This window comes from Diorhabda sublineata, chromosome 5 (assembly GCF_026230105.1).
Source record: "Diorhabda sublineata isolate icDioSubl1.1 chromosome 5, icDioSubl1.1, whole genome shotgun sequence".
Taxonomy (NCBI): Eukaryota; Metazoa; Arthropoda; class Insecta; order Coleoptera; family Chrysomelidae; genus Diorhabda; species Diorhabda sublineata.
In genome coordinates, this window is record NC_079478.1 from 16625004 (window position 1) to 16645761 (window position 20758).

The 20758-nt window shown below is 30.3% G+C and overlaps 1 protein-coding gene across 5 annotated transcripts; it reads left to right on the forward strand.

The window, feature by feature from the left end:
• Window positions 1–419: 419 nt before the first annotated feature.
• LOC130444102 (protein tramtrack, alpha isoform-like) lies at window positions 420–19538 on the forward strand. 5 transcript variants are annotated; one of them, XM_056779101.1, is made up of 8 exons: window positions 431–507; window positions 1061–1250; window positions 1502–1667; window positions 2608–2749; window positions 2860–3100; window positions 3664–3763; window positions 16916–17217; window positions 19227–19538. In XM_056779101.1, the coding sequence occupies exons 2-8, from the start codon at window positions 1080–1082 to the stop codon at window positions 19491–19493; spliced, it is 1389 nt and encodes a 462-aa protein (XP_056635079.1). In that variant the 5' UTR covers window positions 431–507; window positions 1061–1079; the 3' UTR covers window positions 19494–19538. The 5 variants fall into 5 exon arrangements, with proteins under 5 accessions (XP_056635084.1, XP_056635079.1, XP_056635083.1 ...); XM_056779104.1 differs by having other exon boundaries at window positions 443–816; XM_056779102.1 differs by lacking the exon at window positions 431–507 and adding an exon at window positions 517–701 and having other exon boundaries at window positions 1059–1250.
• The last annotated feature ends 1220 nt before the right edge of the window (window positions 19539–20758 follow it).

Below are 20758 nucleotides of genomic sequence, written 5' to 3' on the forward strand. Positions count from 1 at the left end.
CTGTTAATTCTCAAGGGTGATTTAGTACTTGGATGAAGTCCAAACCCATTCCAATTCAATATAATTTAAGGGGAAAAATTGGCAATCTGAAAAAATGTGTCATTATAATATATTTATTAGAATTAATCATTATTCAATTTATTGCAAATTTTAAAAGAATGATAATAATATTTGTGTTTTTATCTTTTATTAGATGGATTTTGAATCTATAAATTTCAATGTAATACAAAACCTTATAGTATATTTGATATTTTCTCTTCGCTTACCGGATTGATTAACTATGATTTTTCTATAACTTTTTTTGAAACAGATTGGTTCAGTTTGTTAAAAATCACCCTTACTTATAATTTAAATAACTTATCTCTCTACCCCATACAAATTAAAAATCCCGCCCACGATTCCATTCACTTGTCTCCCTTGTCTATCAGGTAAATGTCAGTGTGTACTGTCAAAATCTTTGAGGTTAAAACTATTTTGTCTGTAAATAATAAGTTAATAGTAAATAAGGTATTTTTTTACTTAGTTGAAATTTAATGACATTGTCTCGGACATTTATATGGCGATTATACTTTACTATCAATGCAATACTACGTAATTTAATTTTTTTCAAGGACTCTTTATTGATTTTGATCATCTACCTATAGACTAATATTATACATCACAGATTTTGCTTTTGGCTAATGTAAATTATTAATCCAACCAGATAAGTATTATTCATAATTTGAATATCAATTTTTAAGTAAAAATACTTATTAGAACAGTAACTGCTGCTTGTTATTGTAAATAAATATTGATTTTGCAGAAAAGATAACCTGGGTAAGCAATTTGTTAGTAAGAGGAAATTCATTTTTATTCATTTATAAGGTATATATTGCCTTTTTAATTCATATTTTAATAGGAAAAAATCCACCAGCATGTTATCCCCAAAGTGAAAAGATACAATTCTGAATTTAATTTTCTTGTCAAAAATAATATCAATGGTTTTCATTACATACACATATTTTGGATTGTTCAACATCCTCTTGATATATTTTTGGTTTCAATTAATTTAATATTATAGGTACCCAAAATAAGAAAGGATGACAGTTCAACAGTATTGTTTAAGATGGAACAATCATCAACCAAACTTCATATCTGTATTCTCTAGTCTTTTAAACAGCCAGTCCCTTGTAGATGTTACTTTAGCAGCAGAAGGCAAACAACTACAAGCTCATAAAGTCGTTTTATCTGCATGTAGCTCTTATTTTCAAGTAAGTATATTAATAAGATATGTATTTGTATGCATAACTTTAACAAGACATTCTTATAACTTTGAAAATTTTACAAATTATGAAATAAAGTTCATTACACACCTACTTCTTGAATAATTCCATATATATTTGTTATTACAATAAAATTTATGGTGAGATTCAAGTATTGTGATGTCTTGGCAAATGCTAAACATATGTTACATTTAAAAACTTGTAAAGGTATTCAGTCTCAATCTTTTTATATTTTCTAGTCATTATTTGCTACAAACCCATGTAAACATCCAATTGTGATTCTAAAAGATGTCAAGTTTACTGATTTAAAAGTAATGGTGGATTTTATGTACCATGGAGAAGTAAGTGTATCACAGGAACAATTACCATGTATATTGAAGACAGCAGAAATGTTAAAAATTAAAGGTAAGTTCAGAAAAGTGCAGTGAATTAATCATATTTTTGTTTGAATGTTTGCATAAATATTCAACAGTAACATATTGATATATTTTGACTCTAATGTGATACACAAAATACTTGGAATTTGCTTTGCCTTGCTTAGGCAATGTTTATCTAATTAACCTCTTCTACTTAAAAGATATTAATATTTTACTTTGGTGGATATAAGACACTTTTCATAATTCTTTAATTGTATTAAAAACATGTCAGATATTGATAGCTTAGGTGCTCCAAAGGATTACAAAGGTATATTGAATTGCTGCTTTGCAGAATAAGAGTGGCTCCATAGAAGGCTAGAAAGTAGAAATAAAAATTTAAATTTAAAAAAAATTGTTCAGAAATTTCTTCAAAAAAGTTTTAAAGAAATAAAAAGTGAGCTTGAGTAAATCCCAAAATCACTACTTGGGCTCCTCTACTAATTGTTGGCATCTTCATTTGATAAGTCATTATTTCATGTTATCTAGGATTTCTATTCGCATAAACTTTTTAAAGTTTTTTTGACACAATTAAAAACACTTGCATCACAGTTTTTTGTTAATAGATTACTTATTAAGTATCCTTCTAATTAGGTGAGGTTTGTAATAGTTAGATATTTTCTCTTTAATCCTGAAATATGTACAAAGACACATGTTTAGAATTTTTTTACCCACTTAATCTTCAATTTTTGGTAGTAAACTTACATAGTTTATAAAAATGTTTTTATATGTCTTCTCTATTGACATTTTTTCGCAAATAAATAAAAAAATGTAAAAAATATTCTTGGCAGAAATCCATGGACAACTTCACACAGGTCATTATTTCATTATCAGACTAGACTATTATATTGATAAGGAACATCCTCAAATATTTTTTCACTTTATCATTTGCTAAACATTGTTTACATATTAATTTTTGGAATTTTGTGTAGGATTAACAGAAATACCTATGGAGAATCCAGCAGTTAAGTGTCATAGTCAGCCAGAAAAAACAGAAATTGGTGCACAAAGTACAGATAATTGGAGTTTGGATGAAAATAGACCTGTAAGCCCATCTTCACCTTCAAGTAAAAGGTAAGAAAATACTTTCCCACTATAATAAAAAAAGAAAAATATTTGTATTGTAATATATTTAAACCTCCTTCAATTATAAAGAAAAAAAAAGAGAGTTTCTAATATTTTAGGAGAAGATTAAAAAAGAATGTTATATGTAGTTCAACAATAACAACAGAAAATGCAGAAGGTACCCAGAATGAAATTTTATTAAGTACAGCAAATAATGTTTTCGAAAGTGTTTTAAAATCCGATAACCCTACAAATGTAGAAGACAATTCACAAAAATATAATGGTATTCCTATTCCAAGTATGCAACCATCAACATCCCATCAAAGGGACACTGAACAAACAACTCATCAAATTATTACAGTGAGTTAATCAATTCACTATTTTGCCTGATCTTACTTAATGGTTATAATTTCAATTACCACCAAGTTTGTTTTACTTGTGTTGTAAATGTGTTTATATTTTTTGTGAAGTAAGCTGCTTCATAGCTACCACATATAAATTTTCCATTAGATGCCTTAGTGAGGTATATGAAATGTCATGTCAAATGTCATTGTTTTTTGGGAGATTCAATGCATATTTGTCAAGGTTGCAATTTTTTTACATTACTTGAATGTTTTGAAGGGGAATAGTTGTGACTGGCTAATCACTATTAACTCATGTGTGAGAAAGTTTTGTCTTTCAGAAACTCACACCGAACAAAAAAGAACTATACAACACTGTGCTATATTAGGTATTTTTTATATTTCCACTTTTACAGCTATATTTTAAGACCTCATTCTCTGGTTGCAGTGAACATAAAATCTGTATTCACAATTATTTCAACTTTCCTTAACAATCCATAGCTTAAGACTGATTTCAAATGATTATATCGTAGTTTTCCTTAAATCTACAACAAAATATTTAATTATGATGAATTTTTTCAGCACATAACTCCACCTCAAGATGTAAATGTGAATACTTCACAAGTAGAATGTTCCCCGGTAGAAATACCCCGTACTTGTACAACTAGTCAATCAACTACTGGTAAGTAAAAAGTGTATTACAGTTATTTGTTTAAATTGAATAATACAGTCAGAAGGATCTCATTTCCTTGATGTAACTTGTACTTGCACTGAGACTTTTTAAATACTTTATGACTTTATGATAGCCCATGAACTCAATTGTTTTGTATAAACTATAATGTATATTATAGGGTAAAAGTCAGTAGATGAGAGACAACAAATAATTTCCTTAGTTAGTTTGTTGTACTTTACAATCATGAAATTTTCATTAAAGAGATAAAATATAATAACCACAAAAAATACGAAAGATAACAAATTGTTCGCAGAGCTTTGGGAATTTTCGAGCAAGCAAGTCTCGTTCGAATATCTCGCCAGCAGCGCCCCTTTAAGCCTGGCGCCCTGGGCGATCGCCCTACTGTTCCCTACCCTATTGGAAAAATGGAGAAACAAAAATGATTTTATTACCTACATTGAAAACGAATAGCTCATACTACATACAAACAATGCTTTAGAAGCTTTCAATAAACTATAGAAGATGGTGGCATGCTTCGTGAGCGTCATCCTCTGGCGTGGTTCTTAGTAATTGCTTCTGAAATAGTCAAGGACTGGTCTAATGAATACATATTTAATACTGAAAGACAGTTTGCTCGACTGCAAATTCACAGTTAAAGAATAATGAACAAATCAGCAGATACGTGTAAGTAGTTATAACTTATCGCATTCACCGACAAATATAAACATGCGCCTGATAAAGTATCGACCTTCTGTTGAAAATATGAAAGAAACATTATTTTGAAATTTAATGATTGGATTATGAGATGGAAAAAAGTTTTGACCGGTAATGTATATAATAGACTGGCTCTTAGTCAACCTGTAATATGACGCAAATCAAGGTATTGCTGTAGTGATTACTATTGTTGTCTCTCTAATATGGAAAAATTTTCAAGAAGACCCAACAACTCTATAAAATATTCGGACCCTTTGACTGTTATTAAACAGTACCATATTCAGATGGTCTCCAATTGTCTGAACTGACTTAAACTGGAGAGATGTTAAGTGACTCTAAAGAAATCAATGGAAGATGAAGAGGATAAGGAATTTTCTAATCCCAGAGCCCGAAAATGTCATTCAAATTATCTATGACCTATGACCTAAAGCATCTAATAGTGAACAGTGTCTATAAAGACGTGCCGGTGCCATTAAAGATTAACACTGAGGTAATATGCTCATATAGAATTCCAACTCGGTCGGATTTGGATTGTAAAAATTATAAAAGCTCGTGGGAGACCTTTGACGAATACAAAGAGCAACATTTTAGCGAGTGGGAGATAATAAAATAAAAAAAGCAAATTGGTTACACGTCACATGCAATTGCAAAGTTTCTCAAAAATTATATATATTTGCAAGCATCTCATTGAATTGGCAATCTTGGCATGTTCAATCACCTTCAGAGGCAAGAGTTATTCCAATTGGCATAAAACGCAAAAGTGGATGACCAGAAAATCTAAGAAATCATTAATTGTACAGTAAATTATTACAGAATACTGATTCCTCTTAAGATTTTTAAAATGTTTATTATCAGTTTTAAAAGGACTGGAGGATTAATTAAATTGAAAGAGTTTTATTTTTCAACCTTTGGTTGAATAAATGCTCAAGAAAATCATTTTTTTTTTGGTAGTAGTTAATTAATTTAGAGACATAAAAAGCTCGGCATTAGTAAAAAATCTTATATTGATAACAAGTCTAACTTTAGGAGTTTGTTTACAATGTTTGGGCAACTAATTATATTAACTTAGAGTAATTCACTTTAATATGATAACGACATATTAAATATTTGCATGTCATTTTAAATTAAATTGTGGTTGATATTTTGGTATTCCTTAACTATTTTTTTAATTAACAATGATTTCTTTCGAGTAATTTGGTTTAATAGGATGGTAAGATGTGAAAAGTTTGTTTGTACTTTCACATTAAAATGTGGTTTTAATTTTGGTGATCATTTACTTATTTTGACTGTTACATTTTACTATATCTAGTGGTAAGTTCAACATAAGCCTTCATTAAATTGAAAAAATAGTTTTATAATTGGTTTTTTAAACTTTTATACCTGAAAAAGTATATTTCAAAAAATGTAAATTGAGGATTTTTATTATGTAGTCTAGTGTCAATTGGCTTTTAGACTAAATAAAGGTGAAGGTTCAAATTTTTTCAATTGCTAATCTTTTATGTCATTTTTATAAAATGAACGTGTTTCCTAATAACAGTAAAATATGTAATACTGTGTTTTATCTATTATTTGTAAATATTAATAAAATAAATGAATTGTAGTCATAAAGCATTTAAAAAGTGGAACCTTGCTTATATTATTTTGTGAACATCCTGTGTAACCCAATTAAGCTCATCAAATTTTCAATTCATGTTTTCATCCTTATTATTTCTTTTTCGTTCATCTGCTACTAATAGTTCCAAAACATTCTACTTTCTACAACATGTTGAATTACCAGCAAAATAATATTTTTCCAAAGCAGATCTTTGAAGAGATATATTCTCTTTGGTTTATTATATTTCTTAAATTGAATGAAAAATAATATTTCTAGTTATAAAATGTATAATTTAGAAGCCGATTTCAAAAGTAATAATCTAATATAATAATTAAAATCAGATAAAAATTGTAGATATTCATAAATATTTTTGATTGCAGTTTTTCTAGTAAATTAACATTTTTCAAAACCATAAAATATTGTGGGACCTACAAGGTAAATTAATATTATTTAGTTATTATCTACACTCAATATCTTGAAAAATCATTGCAATTAACGAAGAATCATGAAACAGGTCAGTTTTGAATGGATGGATATACTAATTGTCATGAATGTTGCATCAACGTCCTTCCCTTAGTAAAAATTTCACTTACACGTATGGTAAATTCTTCTACTGCTATTTAATAGGTTCTATCTTGAACAGGAAGTGTAGAGAGAATAGAATTATAGAGAAAAACAATTATTAAAGTTTTTAACCCAAAGATTTTCATCTACAATAATTCTACCACCACAACAAGAAACCCCATGTATTACAATGAAACGGATTAGGTGTAGTTCATACAAGTTTCGTTAACATATCATTATTTGATATTTAGTACCTCTTTCAATTCAAAAATTGACATGTCTTGATTTTGTTTAGTGCAGTGATTTGAGATATATTACTTCAAAATTAACATGAACATTGCATAAACATGTTACGAAAATATTGTATTGAAGCTTCATTGACCATAAAAATAGTTGTAGAATTATTGTCTGGATAATTAACAAAGTAAATTTTAAGCTTATTTGCTTTACACAGTTCAAAACTACTCTTGTACGCAATCAATTATGATGCTAACATATCCTTATCCTTGCAGGCATTCAGTGGAATGTTTTGGATCAAACTGGCTTCACGCATTTTTCATCAAACTCTGCAGCATTATCGAATAATGTTGGTACACAATTCACTCCTACCTCCCATCCAAATAACAATATCTTAAACCGTCCTAATACCGATGTGACTGTACAGTATCAAAATCTTAAAAGAAAAAGAAGTTTCAATCCCCAAGGAGATGAGAACTTTCTCAGGGCATTAGAAGCTGTCAGATTTGGCGGGATAGGATTTTGCAAAGCGGCTAGGATGTATGGAGTGAATAATAGAACTTTGTGGTTGGAGTACAAAAAACGGGGATACCCAAATTTTAGACTTAGTATTAAGCATCGTAATCAAGTAACAGATAGTTGTAAGGAGGAAACGGTAGTTCATAGTGATAGAGACATATGTACAGTTAATCATCCTATAGCTATTATAAGTGGTGCTGTTTTTGACAATAAAGATGTTCCGAACCGTTCCAAATACTTTGATGGCAGTGAAAATGCCGCAGAGACTATTAATTTTCAAAATATCAATCTTGAGCATATGTAGAGTTTATAACGTGTATTTTATAGAATTTGTATATATTTTCAACCTTGTGAAGTCCAGCAGCAGTCCACATCCCAAAATCTTTTTAGATAACAAAATCAGCTTTTTACAGGTGTCATGTAGGAAGTAATAAATTCATTTAAAGTCAAATCGCCACCCATTATTTCAAATTTTATTAAAACTTGGTTCTATATTTAGAGAAAAATAAAAAAATTATTTATATGTTTGAAGATTCTTGTTAAAGGAAGTGAAATATTCCATACAAATTAATGCAGCTATTATAAAATTTACTGAACTACTTACAATCAAGTATTATTGAATTAGCATAAACTTTAAACTTCTGAACAGCTGATACTGCTGAAATGTAGATGAAATAAATATATAAAAATATAAATGGACCAAGGGTTTTGACCTTTTCGATTATATTATTTTACAGCCGTCTTCTTCGTTAAACTACCTACAACTCCTTCTTCAGTTCCATAGCTGTACTCCTTTGTCGTTCCAAGCATTTTCTCCGTTGGTTTCTGATGGCAGAAGAAGAAACTAAGTTATTTAAAGTTTATTTCCTTCCCCACAGAACCCACACTGGTCAGTTTCCACTTGACCTAGTCTCATTGGGAAAGAAGCAGTATCCTATAAGAAAGTCATTTAGAAGGGGTAGCATATTTTTACTGAGAACCAGATATTTCTTTGATCTGAAACTATTGAAGTTCGCCAGAGTAATTCTCTTTCAAATTATTCCTTCTCTTGAAATTTTTTCTTGTAGGTGCATTTTCTTACGTGACTAAAAGATTCCAGGACAGTAGAATGCAAGAATATTGGCCTCATCATTCAAAGACATTCAAACTTTCATGCAATTTAACCCCTTTCCTAAAATCTATGCTGCAATCTGGATTAATAGTCCAATAAGCGTCCGTCGTATTTTTTCGTTTAAATTAAATTTAATTTAAATGAAAAATTCATGTTTAATAAGAGTTAAAATTCAGCAATACTTAATAATGTGTTTAAATAATTCCAAATATGATTAAAATTAGTTTTATACAGTGGCATACTTCAAAGTATCATTCACGCAAATCATACAGTGAGCCACTATTCTATATGTACTACAAAAATTGCGTAAGTATTGGATGGATAATTCCCAATTAATTTTGAATCATAATTAACTTATCCAGCTTTTGTTATAAACATCAAGCACATTTCTATAACTTTTTGGAGAACATTTATCATGCCAGTTCTTTGATTTAAAGCTAAAGATGCTTTTTTGAAACTGAAAGTAATGGAAATTTGAAATTAATTTAAATTTTTTGTGTCATAATGATAAAACTACTGCACTACTATAATGAAACAACCAATATTAGTGTTGTGATTGTTCAATGAAATTAAATTAGTGGCAACAAACACAATATTTGGAACATATACTCACTCACCTGAAATGTTTAGATATACTACATTCATTTCTTATAAAAAGACATATGACACTGTTACTAGCCTTATAATTTTCTTTAACTAGTTTCTAATACCCTCACGTTTTGATAGCAATAAAATATATCAATTACTTGGATACCCACTTTTTCGGGTATCAAAGATTGTATTTCTAAAAAAATCGAGATTACTCTTTCAGGGTAGACATTTGATAAATATTGTAGTTAAAAGCTAGAAACTAGTTTTTCAAATGCTTCGGGTCAGTGATTTGTAACTGTATGAAGCCAGTGATTCCCGAATTGTCTTGAATGCAAACCAAAAGTCTTATTGTTCTTTCCTAAGGCACTCCCAGACTAATTTGGTGAGGTGGGAGCCCACGCTTTGATAGCAACTAAACTATCATGATGGATACCTCATAGTTTCTTTTAATGAAATTTTTCTTGAAAGTATTTTTCAATCCATATTTATGCTTACCATTGTGATGCTTTTTTTACTATTCATTTTAACTTTATTCTTTTACAGTAATTGTAATTGTAACAATGTTTTATGAAACGATTCTATAATATACAAACCGGTTTTGATAAAAATACTCATATTAAGCCTTTCTTGTATAAATCACTTTATTTAGAGTCGGATATTTTAAAACTTTTCATTTCAACAATTTTGTGTCATAAATTAAGCTCTTGTCATCATAATTAGAAAATGTGATTTTCATTTCTGGCTTAAGGATTCGCTTTCATGTGTTATACCAAAAATAAATAATCGATTGCGTTTTAATTCAACTAATTGTTGTTAAACAAGTAGTATTAGTATCAAGCACAAAAATTTTTGCTCTTTCAACTTTTTTTCTACTACTAAACCCAAGATGTGTATTTGTTGCTCATATTTTCTGGGAGACTTTCAATATTTGAGTTGTTGGTTGTAATGTAATATTGTAAGAACGGCATCTGTTGTATCTATTTATAAATTAGTTCAAAGACCTGATATATTTATTTTTTTATATTTGATTACTTGATCTCACATAAAGATTCACTGGTCAACACGATTTTTGAGCCTGACTTTTGCAAGTTGAATTTTAATCCTCTACTAAAAAAATTTGTTTTTATCATAGTTTGCTTTTGTAAAAAGTAGAGCAGTTTTTTTAACACGTTGAACACAATGCGGTCCATAGGCTCATAACTGCACTTTCTCCACAGCCCAGAGCGGTCCTATGGGCCGCACGACGTAGTTGAACCGTCTGAGTCCCTAAAATCTTCCACTTAGTTGATTTGTATTTTTTTACTGTACCCTACACAATCTTTGATCACCTTGGGACTAGGACCTCTTTTCTTCGCTAGGCAATGTTTTTGGTTTTGGCGTCTCTTGATCAGAAACATCTGTAGTTTCTTTTTCAGTAACTTCTTTGCTACCCTGATTTGAGAATCTAAATGCAATATTTTTTTGTTATACTTTTATAGAGGATATGAGCATTTATCTTTCTGTACCAAATAACAGCTCAAAGTAGTGTTGTTACTTGTCATTTGATTAGACAGATTTATAGTAGATTTACCTGTTATAGTCGGCCACGTCCTCAAGGCTTTACAACCTTTACTTTGTAGAAAGCATCAACAAATTTTCTTTGCTAGTAATTTCATTTCTTCAGCTTCTTTTGTACAATTTCTATGGGTAGTCCTTTCCTAATTTTTCGCAATGTCTCCAATAAATGATTTTAGTTTCCTTGCAGCTTTTCTGCTAACTCCAAACTTGTATAATACACACACTCATTTTTTACACTTTTTATTATCACACAAAAAATTGTTTGTGCCTTGGAGAAAGTTTATCAATTTTGGCTGGGGCTCAATGTGTTAATTTTTGGCAAAAATCAATGATTTTTTAATTTTGATTGTAATTTTACATTATGACATAAAAAATTTTTGCAAGATATCAGAGTTTTTATATATAATATTTATGATAAACAATGATATTTTATTGTAGAATAATAAGAAATTAATGTGTAAAAGTGAATATTTCTTGTATTTCTTCTAAGTTCCTATGAGCTATCTCGTATTAAACCCCAGATGTAATCTCCTATCATATTCTCATTGTACCGCCCTTGATAACGCCGTTCAAAGTCTATCACATCTTGGTGAAAACGCTCTCCTTGTTCCTCGGAGTAGGCACCCATATTATCTTTGAATTAATCCAGATGAGAATATAGCATATGAAGTTTATGAGACATTCTAAAGCCCATAATTTTGAAGCTAATTATCGACGTAAATCAGGTACCTAATAGCAAACTGAAACTAAAAATTTAAATGATTTTTAATGCCTAAAATCAGAATTCAAGCAAAAGAACGTGAATCCAAAAAGAAAACTATTGTTTTGTTCACCGTTGATTGCAAAGTTGACAAAATGTAGACAAAATAGTGATTATCAAAAATATTTTATTTCTTTATCAATGATTGAAATTTATTGCCATTTGTTACCGTGCTTCAATGAATTTGACACCCGACATACCTATAACAATTCTTTTAGCAAGTTAAAATTTATTTTTCTTCTGTATTTATTATTATTAATAAAATTACTAATTTCACGTAATTGGTTATATCTGTATACCTAGTCCCATTTAATAATATTATTATAGCACTGTACCTACAAACAAAAATAGATTTCCAAACAATTTAAAAAAATGTTCTCCAATTTCTTAGCATTTTTTTTTAAATATTTACTAGCATGATTTTCATGATTTTTTTCACAGTAATGTATAGGTAAAAAATTTCCTTAAATTTCATGCAAAAATAAAATATATTTCTGAGATATATTAGGTATGGTAAAACTAATAAATTCGGTTAATATTCATAAGAATGTTATAAAAGTCCCTAACTTTACGAAAATTCGTTTAGTTTGCGCAACTGCTTGGCACGTGACTACCACGTGATTTCAGAAGTAGTTCTAATTTCGTTGCATGTAGATCCTCTCCATCACAAGTGAATCCGAGGTACAACTTTCGAAGGGATAATTTCCCCCAACTCTACAGCGATTTTCTCGATATCAATTGGAATCAATTATTGGTTCAAAACAACGTTGTCATAGCTTGCGAATGTTTTTACAATCAAATTCAAGATGTTAGCGTTCCCAAAATAATTACCAGATCTTTGAAAAAATACCCTTTATGGTTTAACATTATTCGTAATCATTCATTCGAAACATCGTTTGTTACAAAAATTTAAGAGTATCAATAATAATGATGATTACATTGAATTTAGTAATCTGCGAGCCAAAATTAAGAGAAATATACGTTGGAGTCTTTATAACTCCATGAGAAATGTACAGCAATAGCTAACAAATGATCCTAAGAACTTTTGGTCCTATCCAAATACCAATAGAAAAACTACTAGTATACTTAATAGCATGTTCTATAAAAAGACATCTCTTAACCAACCAGATGACCTTGTAAATGCTTCTGTTGATTATTTTCAGTCGGAATATATTACCTCATCTACTCCTAATTTTTATCCTGGTAGATCTACGGTCTCGAATTATATGTGCTTAACGCTATTTATTTGGATAACGGTGGTCAGGTCTATACAGATTTTTCCAAAGTTTTTGATCGCTTGAATCAAGGCATTCTTCTGACTAAGCTATCTAACATTGGCTTAAGTGATTCATTTACCAACTTTTTTAAGTCATACCTCACGGATAGAAAACTTATAGTTACCATGATTTCAACTCCATAGAAATTAACGCTTTTTCTGGAGTGCCCAAGGGCTCAGTACCTACTTGGGCCACTGTTATTTCTAATATTTATTATAAATGACATTGTCTCAGGATTAAATTCCAATGTTCTCCTTAATGCCGATGACCTGAACCTGTATTATTCCATATCGGACATTGGTAACTGATACTTATTTCAATCTGATATAAATAAAATTTGGGATTGGTGTGATAAAAATGCACTTCTTCTAAACATTTCAAAATGTAATACCTCAACTTTCACTAGAAAACTTAATCCCCTTCATTTCAACTATCGCATTTCTAATAATATACTTAAAACGTCTGCAGCATTTAAAGATCTACATTTGATAGTAACTTGAACTTTATTGAACATATTAATATTATCCTTGGTGGAAACTTTAGAAGCCTCAGTTTCTCGCTGAGAAACTCTAGGCAGTTTACCATAGTTAAAACCGTATCTTTACTTTTTAATGCATTCGTTCTTTCAAAACTACAATATGCTTCTCTTATATGGGACCCAAGCTACCAAACTTATATCAGAAAAATAAATAATATTCACAGACAGAAAGTATGTTGAATATATATGGTTCAGGTCTGAAAATATTTATCCACCACAAGGAATACCTCAAAACACACTGTTAGAACGATTTCTTGATTTCTCCCTTGATATTCTTTCACAAACTTGTAACGAATGAAATTGACTGTCCAGAATTGCTAGGTCTTTTAAAAATACATACTCCTCGAGTTGCCACCCGATCCCACTCTTTATTTTGCTTTTCAGTTGCTAGAACTAATGTTCTCAAATTTTCTCCATTATATCGAATGAATCAATATCACTGTCAAATGCAGAACTCTGGATATTTTTTGTAGCACTTTTTCTAACATTTTTTCCGTTCTACAACTTTCTCATTATTTACACTTCATCTAAATGTACCATTGTTTACTTGTACTTTACAACTTTAATTGTTCAGTTGTTAACTATATGTCTTTCCCAACTTTTCAATTGACCCTTGGACTGTAGGGTGGTGCAGATAAAATGAAATAAATAGGTTAGGTTATGTACTAACTACTCAAAAAAAAGCCGCACTCTATTCTACTGGCCCAATAAACCGGGTTCGTTAATTTAATTCTGATCAATTTCAACTTCAATTATATTTTATGAAACTGTTCAAGATCTGTATTATTTCTACATATTATATAAAGTAATGAATAACTATAAATTTGAAGACTTTTTTTAAAAAAATTTAAATAGAAAAAAATCTCATTTAAATTGAAAAAAACCACGATTACTGCCAAAAGGTCATGATATTTATCACATTCCCCATTACGAGTTGGGTATTTTATAAACTAACCGGTAAATTCGATAAATATGTGATAATTTATCGTATTTACCAAAATCAGTGGTGATTACGTATAATCATCGGTAATTTTATATGATCACCGATTTTTACTGTAACATATTCATCACATAGATTTAAAGTAGAAAATGTTTGAAGTATATATATATATATATATATATATATATATATATATATATATATATATATATATATATACACAAGACTATACATTTTATCGAGAATTGTAGTCGCTCAAAATTGACCCTGTATTTTTGAGGGTGGTCTGCCCACATTTTACCCTATTTAATTACAGTTTATTACATATTTTTGCAGCTTCGACTATTGTTCTCTTGCATCTGTTTGTTCCAGTCCCGTACTCCCAGATTTTCCATATCTTGCACAATCTTATCTTCCCATCCATTTTTTGGTCTACCAGGCAATCTTCTCTTGCTCGGTCTACATTCTGTGATTTTCCTTGCGCCCTGCCTTTTTTCCATTCTTTTAATGTGCCCTCACCATTGTATTCTTTTTGCTGTAATTGTATAAACTATATCCTCATTTTCTAATACATTCTTAATTTCATAGTTCATTAGTCTTCTATAGTCATTATTTCCAACTTTTACTAGTCCATGAATTTTCCTAACTATTCTCCTCTCATACATCCTTAGTTGTTCTTTGTCTATATGTATGACGTATGTAACTACTGGTCTTATCGCAGTCTTGTAGACTCTCAATTTGGTTGCTCTGCTTATTCTTTTGCTTTGCATAATAGTTTTGTACTTATTATATGCCCTATATCCTGCATGAATTCTTTGTTTTGTCTCGTTTTTGTTGCATTGTTCCTAAGTACTTAAAGGTGTCGACTACTTCGAAGATGAGGTTATTTATGTTCGCTGTTTCCTGTTTGCGAATTTCCTTCCTTCTTTCAATTTCCATATATTTTATCTTTTTCTGATTTATTTTCAATCCCCTTTTTTCTTGCCAGTACTTAAAGGTGTCGACTACTTCGAAGATGAGGTTATTTATGTTCGCTGTTTCCTGTTTGCGAATTTCCTTCCTTCTTTCAATTTCCATATATTTTATCTTTTTCTGATTTATTTTCAATCCTCTTTTTTCTTGCCTCCCTTACAATTTTCTCTAATGTGTTCTCTAGACTCTTTCGGTCTCTTGCTATTAGTGTCAAATCATCAGCATATTCTATTACTTGTATTGATTTATTAATGATACTTCCATTGATATTACTATATTCTCTTATTATGCCTTCAACTGCAATGTTAAACAATATCGCTAAGAGTCCGTCACCCTGTCTTACCCCAGCATTTCTTTCAAATTCCTCAGTTGTTCCGTTTTTTGTTATTACCCTTGCCCTAGAATTTAGTATAGTCATTTTCACCAATCGTATTAACTTTTGGGGTACATGTAGTTTTTCTATGTCCTTTATAATCGTCCTCCTTTTCAGACTGTCGAATGCTTATTTGAAGTCGATGAATAGCATTTGCATATTAATGTTGTCCTCATAGCTTTTTTCGACCACTTGCTTTATAGTATGTATGGCATCTATTGTAGATTTTCGTTGCCTAAAACCTTTTTGGTATTCCCCTATTTCTAGTTCCACTACCTTTTTCAGTATATCATTTATTAACGTTAGTATTTTGTATATGGTATTAAGCTAACTAATACCTCTATAATTACTTCATATGTTGGGATTTCCTCCCTTCAGTATTGGTATAATCGATCCAGTAGACCACTCTCTTGGCATTGCCTCTGTTTCCCATACTCCTCCCATGACATTGAATGTCTTGTACCATAGTTTATCTCCTCCATATTTTATTAGTTCATTCACTATTTCGTCTGGTCCTCCTGTTTTATTGTGTTTCAATTTGTCTATGATGTCATTACATTCTGCTTCCGTCGGCTTTTCTTCATTCCCTAAAATGGTACCATTGTCACTTATATCATCTTCTTCCGTTAATAATTCTTTGAAATACCGACTCTATTCTCTTTCATTAATATTTGTTATATTTCTTTTTCTATTTTGTTTCTTTATATGTTGATATAATTTTACATTATTTTTATTGTGATTTGAAGTTGTCCATACTATCATTTAGCCATTTTATTCTCTTTGTCTTTATTAACTTGGTGCTATCTTTTCTTATTTTTCTATATACATTATAATCATCTCGTTTTAAAGTTCTTAGCCATTTCAACCTAGCTTCTTTTTTTCTTTAATTTTTATTGTACATTCCGCATCAAACAAATCGTTATTTTTTCTAATATCTTTTGTACCAATGATTTTCTCAGTTGCATTTATAACACTTTTCTTAATCTATTTCCATTGCTCATCAATAGTATCTTTTTCTTTACACTTTTGTAGTTGCTTTTTTATTTCTTTTTCGTATTTTCCCTCCCTCGTTTTCAGTTTCTCCACATTCCATTTTTTGCTTTTTATCGCCTTGTTCACTATTCTTAATTTAATTTTGATTATTACTAAGTGATGATCAGTCTCAACACCTGTTCCTCTGTATGCTCTTACATTTTGTATCAATTTGATCTTTTTGATATTAATACGTGATCTATTTGGTTTCCCTTGGTACTACCTGGTATCATCCACATAATTTTATGTTTAAAGCACATTTTGATAATAAAGACAATGTACTTGTGAGTGTTGGTATAGTGGTAATATAAACAGTGTGTTTAGTATATACCTTACTTAAAAATTTTAATTGTTAACATTATTCAAATGTGTCTTTTTTTAGTAACATTTTCTCCTGGGTCATCGCAGTCTCCTCCACTTCAAGAACACATGGGTCCTAAACGAGGACGTTTTTTGATGAGGCAATCCCGAATAAAGCGTGAACCAGATTTGTATCCGGAAACGGAAATAGAGCCAGTAGCCTTGTCTCAGTACCTGACTCTTCCGCCACCTATAAGGATAGAACGACAATGCTCAGAACCTATTCCTAGTATTTCACCCTCACCTGATAATTTACTTAATGTTCCAGAGCACGTTCTAATTAAGCAGCATTCACACCCTATATTGCCAAGTAAATCTACAGAGGTGAGATTAGTTTTATGTTTGTGAAACTACAAAAAATCTGTGTCTCTACAAGAAACTATTTAGCAAAACTGAATGTCATGAATTATGAATTCCAAACAACAATCACTGGTTCGTTTTTTATTGCGCCGCCAAATAGGATTAGTTTGTAATATTAAATTGCATTGTTTTATTGTATCTATAACAAAGGGTTAAATAACGTAACCTAATTTAGTTACATTTTCCTTTGGCCACTTGCACCGTAAGATTAACAATGGTTTATATTTTAACACTGGCTTAATTTTGTTTTTTGAATTGCACCATTGCATCATTTAATTAAACCCTCGAAATCTGGGGCTTAAACTGATTTTATTTTCAATCTAACCTATAATTCGGGCAATTTTGTGTTGAAAAACACAGGAGAAACAATCATTATCGCTATTGGTATTACACAATATTATGGTCTCTGCTCTGCAAGACATTCGTTTTGTTTAAAGCCAACACTTATATACATTTTGGGGCAAAATGAGGATATTCTAATATAGATTCCACTTCTTCCAATAGCCATAGACATTTAATATATGTTGCTTTCCATGTAATATCCTATGGTCCTTGTTATAGTTCAAATTGACGTTGGTAAGGAAATGACTTGTAAATAATGGGATTTCATCGATTTGATCCAAAGCTCCCATATTCTTTACGATGAGATAATAGGAAATTGACTGGGCTTAAATCCGTACCATGATGACAAGTTTGTTTTCGAATGATTTTATTGTTTTCCAAGAGATGCAAAATAGCTGTATTCTCAGAAAAACTTACTGGTGGTAGATCCGTACATAGATTTGGTCTACAGAATAGTGACTCATTCCAAGGAAGTAACTGGATAATTCTATTGAATTGCACAGAACATCATTACAACTTTTTATGTTAAATTTGGATTCATAACGTTATTTTGGCTTTATTCTATTAAGGCTCATCGTTAAAGTTTAAAAAAAACCCTCCCATATCTCATGATTTTCACTTTTTGTCGAGGAACTGTCATTGCCTTGTTCTTTACTATAATTAGATAACTCATAATGTTCTATCGAAATTATCCTGGAATTCTATTCTATTTTGTACTTTTCTGTCGATGTAACCATATACAATAATGAAACAATAAAAATAATCATAAGGAATTATTACATGAAATAACCATTGAAAAGTGTATGAGTATTTCCCAAATTTTTAAGAACATCAAATAATTAATCGTAAGTAGTTTCAATCATTTCCTTTTAATCTAAATAAAATTTGTTAAATAGTCTACTACTTCGTTACTGGTTACTTGACTGTGATTGAAGGGTTTTGTAATGTACTTGTAAGTTTGTGTTGAATGTATGTAGCGTCAAAAACTTGTATTCGGGAGGCCTATTCTGGGTTTATGCAAAAAATAAAGTAAAATAAAAAATAGCTAATCATAATTCCATATTCTAATCAGCTTGTTTCCATTTATCCAATTTCTAATAATTTGTGGATTTTTAGCTTTTCCTTTAGTCGTTTAAAAAGTGAAGTCTCCCATGTCGAGTTTTTTTCTTGATTGGTATTTTGTCTATTTCTTTGTTCTCGATAGCGTTTTTGAATTTTGCGATGATATGAATTAGATGTATTTTTTGATCAGAAGAGAGAAAAAAAACAAATAACTGCTTGTATAACCTTAAAATGTATGATTTGAAGATAGGTGTTTGTGCCAATTCATTTAATTTCTAAGAAAATTTTCCCAGATCGGTGACATAACTTTAACTTGAACCACATAAAATACGGTGCAAGCGATTATGAGTTAAACCGCTGTTTGAATTTTAACAGCCAGTTATTTTAAACAGTGGAGTAGAGATTATGGTGCAAGTGGGCATTAGTGTCATATCTGAAAAAAATTTTTATATCAATGTACAAAATAACACCCTTCTATTTAAAAATTGATCAGCTGATACTGATATTTTGATTTGATACTGAATGATTTACATATAAACATGTAGTTTAATTATATGATATATTTTTAGAGTAATACCAGATCCAGCCATTGTCCTGTGGTACGATTAGGTCCAGCTTTAGGTTGCAATTTCTGTTGGAATACAGTCGATACGCATGGAAGGACTCTAAGAAGAAAAACCAAATATCATTGTCCTGAATGCCAAACGAATCTCTGTATAGTCCCATGTTTTCAGGAGTACCACAAAAGTCAAGGGACTGAAGGAAGCGGTGGAAAAGCCAGTATCGATCCATTATTACCATCTTCCCCTACCAAAATATATCCTAAAAGTAATTAAACTATTGCTGTGTTAATGTCAGGAAATAAAGTCATATTTATTTAATGTTTTTTATTCATATATTTATAATAATTTCTAGCTTGGTTAACCTAAGTGAAAATCCATTATAAAATAACAATGGAAGAAGTTATTTGAAATGTAAGAAAGTTTCTCAAGTCGCATATTGTCGTCTAGGGACACAATAATCAAAGTGTAAGCAATGTACAACCATGGCCTTAACGCCCTAGCTTATCTAATCTAATTGTTTATAATAATAACTAAAATCATTTAAAGATTTTGATAATTGTTTGTAGGCTGGGATACTTCATTCTTGGTGCAAATTCGTCCCTCATAATGCATATTTAAGCTCTATTCTGGCCCTAGTTGAAGGTTTTGTTGTTACTGATCGATGAAAGTAGAGGCTAATGTAAGGAACAAATTTTTAATGTCAAAGTTAATAACAAAAAACCACCAGCGCCCAGTGGACCCAGCACATCTTTCTAAGTGATCTAGCCTCTTCTCATCTAGTAAAATTATTCATTTCCACACATTCTAACAATAAATTACAGGGTTTCTTTGGTTTTTCTATTTATTATTTATTTATTGATAGAAAAAATATTTGTGCGAAAAGATCTCAAAATAGATCTTGATGAGATTTCTCTTGGATAACATTGAAGGTAGAGAAAGGGTATAAAAAACAAGCTTAGGTGTAGATTGCACAAAAAACTGGCTTTAGCTGGAATTTCTGGAACCGTTGGATCACTCACAAGTAGTTTATCTGACGCGCGCTTCGATAACCAAGTTAGAGGTTAAAGGTACATTCGGAGAAGTGAACAGTGTTATTAGAAAGTACAACTAATATAAATGAATTAGAACAAGCGGTTGGGTTTTTATTTCGAAATATTCTTCTAATTTTCGAAAAATTTATTTTTAGGTGTACGGGTTTGAGAAAACGGAGATAAAGTTAAGAAAATGAAAATAAACATGTGTAAAAAATTTCGAGGTTTTCTAAAAGTTATGTTTTTAGGTTAAGAGTTCTTATAGGAAGAAGAGAATAGTAGATCGTTATTATTGATTGTGTGATCAAGCGATAAAGATAATTAATTTTTGAATTCGTAAAATGCAAATAGGGAAGGAAAAAAAAAGTAGAATGGACTATTAGAATGAAAAATATGAAAAAAAGTAATCGGGACTTTTTTAAGGTGCTGGAACTTTGGGAACTGGAAATTCGTATACAGACCTACACTTTGTATGTACGCTATTATCAGTGGCAGATTTATAGATTT

Bases quoted from the DNA above. Each gene is read 5' to 3' on its own strand.
- LOC130444102 (XM_056779101.1), top strand. From the start codon at position 1,080: ATGACAGTTCAACAGTATTGTTTAAGATGGAACAATCATCAACCAAAC. The intron at 1,251-1,501 runs GTAAGTATATTA...TATATTTTCTAG, and splicing joins CATGTAGCTCTTATTTTCAA to TCATTATTTGCTACAAACCC. The intron at 17,218-19,226 runs GTGAGATTAGTT...ATATATTTTTAG, and splicing joins TGCCAAGTAAATCTACAGAG to AGTAATACCAGATCCAGCCA.